This window comes from Acipenser ruthenus, chromosome 37, assembly GCF_902713425.1.
Source record: "Acipenser ruthenus chromosome 37, fAciRut3.2 maternal haplotype, whole genome shotgun sequence".
Lineage (NCBI taxonomy): Eukaryota > Metazoa > Chordata > Actinopteri > Acipenseriformes > Acipenseridae > Acipenser > Acipenser ruthenus.
Window position 1 is genome coordinate 785,693 of NC_081225.1, and position 8,579 is coordinate 794,271.

General features: G+C 46.2%; 1 protein-coding gene across 1 annotated transcript in view; it reads left to right on the forward strand.

Annotated features, from left to right (window-relative positions):
• The window catches only part of LOC131706745 (paired box protein Pax-8-like), a 15,746-nt gene extending 7,420 nt beyond the window's left edge, over positions 1-8,326 (forward strand). The window contains exons 2-6 of the mRNA XM_059008430.1: positions 2,551-2,678; positions 5,155-5,320; positions 5,808-6,082; positions 7,356-7,481; positions 8,094-8,326. Of these exons, the coding sequence (XP_058864413.1) occupies positions 2,603-2,678; positions 5,155-5,320; positions 5,808-6,082; positions 7,356-7,481; positions 8,094-8,326 (876 nt within the window). The 5' untranslated portion in view covers positions 2,551-2,602. The remainder of the gene's footprint in view (positions 1-2,550; positions 2,679-5,154; positions 5,321-5,807; positions 6,083-7,355; positions 7,482-8,093) is intronic.
• Positions 8,327-8,579: the final 253 nt, after the last annotated feature.

Genomic DNA, 8,579 nt, shown 5'->3' on the forward strand with positions numbered 1-8,579 from the left:
TCAGCGTTTGATGTGGAACGACTGTGTGTATGTGTGTGTGTGTCAGTGTGTGTGTGTGTCAGTGTGTGTGTGTGTCAGTGTGTGTGTGTCAGTGTATGTGTGTGTGTATGTGTGTCAGTGTGTGTCAGTGTGTGTGTGTCAGTGTATGTGTGTGTGTATGTGTGTCAGTGTGTGTGTGTGTGTGTCAGTGTGTGTATCAGTGTATGTGTGTGTGTGTGTGTGTGTGTGTCAGTGTATGTGTGTCAGTGTGTGTGTGTCAGTGTATGTGTGTGTGTCAGTGTGTGTGTGTCAGTGTATGTGTGTGTGTCAGTGCGTGTGTGTGTGTGTGTCTGTGTGTGTGCGCGCCCAAGGGAGGTTAAGGAAACCCAGACGCACACAATGGGTTAAATTAAAAGAGAGGAGAAAGGTTTTTGGAAAGTTAGTGTTGCAGAAAGAGGAGAGAGAGAGAGAGAGAGAGAGAGAGAGAGAGAGAGAGAGAGAGAGAGAGAGGAGAGAGACTAAAATTAAATATGCATGTTGAGAACAGGAAACGAAATAATTACTTATTATAAAATCAGCAGGAGCATTATTATAAATAATAAAAAATAATACGAGATTGAACCTATCGTGAGAGAGAGACTGAAAGAAAGAAAGAACGAAAGAAATATATATATTCAAGGCCCTTTATAAGCCAAGTTATTGTTTATTATAAATCAGAAAAAAAAAACACATGATGAATAAAATAATAATGAAAAGAACTGACCCGATCAATGCGCTCCGGAGACACCTCGTTATAAACACCGCACACGGTCTACAACACAAGCAAACACGCGTTCATAGCGCCACGGAAAGCGAGGCAGCGCCGCCACAGAGACACCGCCTCACACCGGGAGCATGAGCCCGGCTCACACGATCGGTGCGGACCCGGCTAACTGCCCGGGGGACCGGGACACTGCGAGCCGTCAGGGTCGGTAACTGCATTACAGCAGCGCAGCACTCCGCGGACCCGATTCACTTACTATTATTACACCGTGTAACAAATTTTTTTTTTTTTTTGGTTCCTGGGTAGTAAGTGTTATTTCCTAATTGCTTATGCCTCAAAAGTATAGAAAATGGCTATTATTCCCCACAAACTTTGCTTTTGTGACCAGGACAGTGATATTTTGAAATTTACCTATTTCCAATGAGAAAACGGGCGAATTTGTGTCTTTTCGTTCACATAAAGTCAGAAAAAAACAACATATGAATCCAAATTAACATGTATTTATACTAAAGTAATACAAAAATGACTACAAAAGATTTAGAAGTGAGTAGTTTTTCAAGATTTACGATTATACTGTAAATCACTTTCACGAATCAGCCCCCAAATGTAGTCTCCCATCATTGTGTTACATAGTGTTATTATTATTATTATTATTATTATTATTATTATTATTATTATTATTATTATTATTATTATTATTATTATTTATTTCTTAGCAGACGCCCTTATCCAGGGCGACTTACAGTCGTAAACAAAAATACATTTCAAGAATCATTTTGGTTCAAGCAAGTACAAGTGTGACAAAACTTACCTACAGAAGCCTGGCACAGGGCAAGAGAGAGACAAGTCTGTTACTGAGAGGGAAACAGCTTTAACATTACACCCGATACAATAATAATAATAATAATAATAATAATAATAATACACATTCCGAATTGATTTCATTGTGGATCGTTTACAGATGTTCAGGGAGGATTTTTTTTAGCAAACTTTGAATTAATTTTAAAAATATATATCCTTTTTTTTTACGTGGGCCTGCATGTGATTCAGAATCAATATGAACCCAATAAATCTGAAATCGTTGCGATTGATCTTTTTGAACGACTTTTATGCGATTATTTGAATGGTCATTCTGTAATTATAATACTAAAGACGGTATGAATACACACGACAAAGCTATATATTATTATATTTACTATATCTGAACTAAATGTGAATTAAACGGATCTTATTAAACAGATTTTAAACACATTTCTTTGTATGACTTTAGACTGTAATGCGGTATTAAATACAGGCCTAAAGCTTTGATGTCGTTGTTTTTATGTATTTTATTACAACGTGTCTCCTATATAATAATTCAGTTCTCTCAGTGGCACATTCGTATAGCCGTTGCAATACACTGTAATGCGCATTACAGAACACACCGCCGCACGCAAACATTATCATTATTTATTTCTTAGCCGACACCCTTATCCAGGGCGACTTACAATTGTTACAAGATATCACATTATTTTTACATACAATTACCCATTTATACAGTTGGGTTTTTACTGGAACAATCTAGGTAAAGTACCTTGCTCAAGGGTACAGCAGCAGTGTCCCCCACCTGGGATTGAACCCACGACCCTCCGGTCAAGAGTCCAGAGCCCTAACCACTACTCCACACTGCTGCCCTATAAACATGGGGGGGGGTCTGTAATGCTGTGCCTTGTAAGACACGCGATATATTGCACCCGTCCCGTTTAAGGTAGCTTCGCCCGGTCCGACTCGCTTCTATAACGCGCTGCTTTCTGTGTCCTCCCTCCTAGGAACCGCGGAGCGCCGGAGCAAAGGGTCACTACCCGGGACAGGGGCGCTAGCATGTGGAAGAATTGCGCGGAGTTCGGTAAACCCCAGGCCGTTAGCCATAAAATGCTAGCTAGATGCGACATGAGCGGTTAGTCCCCTTTTTCTTAATACAGTAAATATTAATATATTAAATAAATAAATAAATATTTAAGAATTGTTTTGAGGGGAGGGGGTATATATAATGTTCCTTTAGTTATTAATTCTGATAAACGCAATGTATCCTCAGTTTTATGTATCAAAGAACATAAGAAAGTTTACAAACGTTTAAATGAACATAAATTATACATTTTTTTTTTACTTTTTCGACCTGAAAGAAGAAACAAGGACCAGGGATCACAAATGGAGATTAGATAAAGGGGCATTCAGAACAGAAAATAGGAGGCACTTTTTTACACAGAGAATTGTGGGGTCTGGAACCAACTCCCCAGTAATGTTGTTGAAACTGACACCCTGGGATCCTTCAAGAAGCTGCATGATGAGATTCTGGGATCAATAAGCTACTAACAACCAAACGAGTTTCATAGGCTGAATGGGGCCTCCTCTCGTTTGGAAACTTTCTTATGTTCTTAATCATTAACTGCGTAGTGAAAGACATCACAAGCACATTAATAGATTTGCATGTGACTTTGGTTACCATGGCATCCAAAGCCTCACTGTTTGTTTTCAAACACGCTTTCCCTTGAGAAAGGCGTGTTAAGCACAGCGGAACGGTGGGAAGTCGGCTCTTTTGAGCAAAAAAAACTTAATGATAACTCCCCGCGTTTGAACGATGTCGGAGCGCCGTGGGCGCGCAATGCAATGCAATGCAAGCGCTCTGAAGGGGTTAATCAGAGCGGCGCTTTTATCTTTAACGATCAAACAAGCCAGTGTTCCCGAACGCTACAAATCAAAAGAACGCGCTCTGATAGGTCGCGCTAAACCGTACAGCCACGCCCTCGCTTATAACCAGCCAGCGATCCGAGGCAGGTCTCCGCTGCCCTTGTGACCGCACAGCGGGATCAGCATACCTGCTGTACGCTGCTGACGGCGGGGCAGCTCCGTGGGTTATTCTCGTCAAGGTCAAAACCGGGAGGCTGTGTGTCGAGAAACCGTCACCTGAGTAAATAAGGGCGTTGTGTGTGTGTGTGTGTGAGAGAGAGAGAGAGAGAGAGAGAGAGAGAGAGAGAGAGAGAGAGAGAGAGACCTTATAGAAATACCCACTAAAAGCATAGCAAAGTGTAATACAGCACTGTGAAAGCATGGTAAAGCATAGGGAAGCATTGTAAAGCACAGAGAGGTGTGGTAAAGCATAGGGAAGCATTGTAAAGCACAGAGAGGTCTGGTAAAGCATAGGGAAGCATTGTAAAGCACAGAGAGGTCTGGTAAAGCATAGGGAAGCATTGTAAAGCACAGAGAGGTATGGTAAAGCATAGGGAAGCATTGTAAAGCACAGAGAGGAGTGGTAAAGCATAGGGAAGCATTGTAAAGCACAGAGAGGTCTGGTAAAGCATAGGGAAGCATTGTAAAGCACAGAGAGGTCTGGTAAAGCATAGGGAAGCATTGTAAAGCACAGAGAGGTGTGGTAAAGCATATGGAAGCATTGTAAAGCACAGAGAGGTGTAGTAAAGCATAGGGAAGCATTGTAAAGCACAGAGAGGTGTGGTAAAGCATAGGGAAGCATTGTAAAGCACAGAGAGGTGTGGTAAAGCATAGGGAAGCATTGTAAAGCACAGAGAGGCGTGGTAAAGCATAGGGAAGCATTGTAAAGCACAGAGAGGCGTGGTAAAGCATAGGGAAGCATTGTAAAGCACAGAGAGGTCTGGTAAAGCATAGGGAAGCATTGTAAAGCACAGAGAGGTCTGGTAAAGCATAGGGAAGCATTGTAAAGCACAGAGAGGCATGGTAAAGCATAGGGAAGCATTGTAAAGTACAGAGACGTATGGTAAAGCATAGGGAAGCATTGTAAAGCACAGAGAGGTCTGGTAAAGCATAGGGAAGCATTGTAAAGTACAGACAGGTAGGGTAAACTTTAAGAGAGGCAGTGTGTGTGTGTGTGTGTGTGTGTGTAAGATCATGTTTCTAGTCTCCACAGGAAAGAAAAGTATTTTGTTTGTGTAGCTGTATGATCCCCCATAAACATTCAACAGTGCTGAATTTAGAAACACTAAAAGAAACTTAATTCAATGACAAACTTTTTGACCGCATGTCTTTTTCAATGTCTACGTATCTGTCTGTGTGCCTGTCTCTATGCCTGTGTGTCTGTCTGCGTGCCTGTGTGCAAGTCTGTATGCATGTCTTTGTGTCTGTGTGTCTGTCTGCGTGCCCCTGTGTGTGTCTGTCTGCGTGCCCTTGTGTGCATGCCCCTGTCTGCGTGCCCCTGTGCGTCTGTCTGCGTGCCCCTGTGTGTGTCTGTCTGCGTGCCCTTGTGTGCGTGCCCTGTCTGCATGCCCCTGTGCGTCTGTCTGCGTGCCCGTGTGTGCGTCTGTCTGCGTGCCCCTGTGTGTGTGTTTTTCTGTGTGTCCCTGTGCTCCTGTATCTTCGAGGCTCGTTGACTCATATCTCTCCCCCTCCTCCTCCACCCCCAGGCCATGGCGGTCTTAACCAACTAGGCGGAATGTTTGTGAACGGCCGGCCGCTGCCCGAGGTGATCCGCCAGCGCATTGTGGACATGGCGCACCAGGGCGTGCGGCCCTGCGACATCTCGCGACAGCTACGGGTCAGCCACGGCTGCGTCAGCAAGATACTGGGCAGGTGAGCCACCGGGGGACTGGGAGAGGGACTGGGGGAGAGAGAGGAACTGGGGGGAGAGAAGAGGGGGAAGTGGGGGATACTGGGCAGGTGAGCCACCGGGGGACTGGGAGAGGGACTGGGGGAGAGAGAGGAACTGGGGGGAGAGGAGAGGGAGAAGTGGGGGATACTGGGCAGGTGAGCCACCGGGTGACTGGGAGAGAGGGGGGAGAGAGAGGTGAGGCACTGCGGGAGACTGGCAAGAGAGAGAGAAGGAGAGAGGGACGGAGGGAGGGAGAGAGAGAGAGGGAGAGAGAGAAGAAGCGAGGGACAGAGGGAGGGAGGAGAGAGAGGAGAGAGAGGGAGGGAGGGAGAGAGAGAGAGAGGGATTGAACCACTCGCAGAAGAACTGTGAAGAGCAAAAGACTACGTTCTAATATTTTATCAGCATCTTGGAGACTTGGGGGAAGTCCTTGAAAACATCCACTAACTAGTACCCCCCCCCGCGCAGGTACTACGAGACAGGAAGCATCAAACCGGGGGTGATAGGCGGGTCCAAGCCCAAGGTGGCCACGCCCAAAGTAGTGGACAAGATCGCTGACTACAAGCGTCAGAATCCCACGATGTTCGCGTGGGAGATCCGGGACCGGCTCCTGGCGGAGGGGGTGTGCGACAGCGACACGGTGCCCAGCGTGAGCTCCGTCAACCGGATCATCAGAACCAAAGTGCAGCAACCCTTCATCCTGCCCCTGGAGGGCAAGGACCTGAACCCCGGACACAGCCTGAGTGAGCATTATTACTATCAGTATTATTATTATTATTATTATTATTATTATTATTAATTAGTCATTTAGCAGAGGCTTTTATCCAAAGCGACTTACAAAGACTAGGGGTGTGAACTCTGCTTCATCAACAACTGCTGCTGCTGCTGCTGCAGAGTCACTTCCAATAGGAGCTTGTTTGTTTGACGTCTCATCCGAAGGACGGAGCACAAGGAGGTTCAGTGACTTGCTCAGGGTCACACACACACACACAGGGAGTCAGTGGCTGAGCCGGGATTTGAACCTCCTGGTATCGAACCCCTTTCTTTAACCACTGGAGCACCAAGCCTCATACCAGCAGGGCGGCACCACACTGGAGCCCAGGGAATGCATGACAGCCTCATATGAGGAGAGGCAATTTGTTCTCCATATAAAGCAATGCTGAGGGAATGCAGCGTCACTTTTGCGGCTTGGAACCTGGTTTCAGGAGATTGGGGGTGCAGGGCACTGCTCAGCTCACCAGGCAGGGAGACTTGGGGTTTGATACAGCACCCTCAAACTAGGTCTCCCGGGGGTCTCCTGGAAGCAGGTTTCAAGCTGCTGTTCCTGAAAAAAACTGCCCAAAACTACTTTTTGTTCAGCTATTTTCAATATTTCATTATTTTTATTAATATTATTTATTTCTTAGAAGACGCCCTTATCCAGGGTGACTTACAATTGTTACAAGATATATAATTAATTTTTACATACAATTCCCCATTTATACAGTTGGGTTTTTACTGGAGCAATCTAGGTAAAGTACCTTGCTCAAGGGTACAGCAGCAGTGTCTCCCACCTGGGATTGAACCCATGACCCTCCGGTCAAGAGTCCAGAGCCCTAACCACTACTCCACACTGCTTCATTCATGAAAGGGTTAAGCTCATAGTGAAACCAGGAGTGGATCAAACTACTCTGCAACGGGAGTCGTATTCCCATCCCTGCAATAATAATAATAATAATTTTATTACCTTGATTAGCCACAGTGTGTCTGATTAACATCAGCATTTTTATTTGTTAAACTTTGGTCAGTCTCTTGGTGATGTCATTAGGAATCATTAAATCGTGGTTTTGATGAAGCGAAGTGGCCTCAAACTAAGAGTCCATATGAGTTTAATCAGACACACCTGAGCTTGTTGTCTAGACACACTGGGGCTGATCCAGCTGCTAGTAAAACCTGGAATGGGTGACACTGCTGTGCAATAGGAGGCTGTCTGGCTGCAGTACTGTGCTCACATGTTGTCGTCCCCCCCCCCCCCAGTCCCCAGCTCAGCGGTGACCCCCCCAGAGTCACCCCACTCCGACTCGCTCGGCTCCACCTACTCCATCAACGGCCTGCTGGGCATCGCGCACATGGGGGGAGAGGGCAAGAGGAAGCACGAAGACAGTGAGTACCACCCAGACCTCTCTGTGCTTTACAATGCTTGCCTGTGCTTTACCAGACCTCTCTGTGCTTTACAATGCTTCCCTATGCTTTACCAGACCTCTCTGTGCTTTACAATGCTTGCCTGTGCTTTACCAGACCTCTCTGTGCTTTACAATGCTTCCCTATGCTTTACCAGACCTCTCTGTGCTTTACAATGCTTCCCTATGCTTTACCAGACCTCTCTGTGCTTTACAATGCTTCCCTATGCTTTACCAGACCTCTCTGTGCTTTACAATGCTTCCCTGTTCTTTACCACACCTCTCTGTGCTTTACAATGCTTCCCTATGCTTTACCAGACCTCTCTGTGCTTTACAATGCTTCCCTATGCTTTACCAGACCTCTCTGTGCTTTACCATGCTTTCACTGTGCTGTATTACACTTTGCTGTGCTTTGACTGTGTGACACTATTATAAGGTTGAGTACCATCCATCCATCCATCCATCCATCCATCCATCTGTATCCATCCATCCATCTCTCTCTCCTTCCCTTCCTTCTCTCTCTGCAGTCCTGAACTGTGTTTCCTCTCTGATCCTAACTGACCCCTGTCTCTCTCCCTCTCCCTCTCCCTCTCAGGTGATCAGGAGAGCTGTCGGTTGAGCGTGGACTCCCAGGGCAGTGTGGGGAGCGCCCCCCGGAAGCAGCTCCGAGGGGAGCCCCCCTTCTCCGGCACGCTGGACTGCGGCTTCGACAGGCATCCCTACCCCCCTGAGGCCTTCGCGTCGGCCAATCACAGCAAGGCTGAGCAGGTACAAGCCCCGTCCACAGAGCACAGGAACACAACCTCAACCGGCCAGCTAGGACTTTAAAATGCATTTCAAAACATGCTCCCCAACCGGGCTAGATAGAGGCTACTGAACGCCGTGGTGTACAGTGTTTATTGAACAGCACTGGAATGAAGCAAAGACACACTCGAAACTACAGCTCTGCCCAAAAGCACTGCATCCCCCTATAGAACTCATTGTGCTTCATGAAGTGGAATGAAAGCTGCTGAATAATGTGACGCTAACATATTGAATCGCACACCGCTCTGGAGTTTTCCCATTGGACGAAAAAAACGGG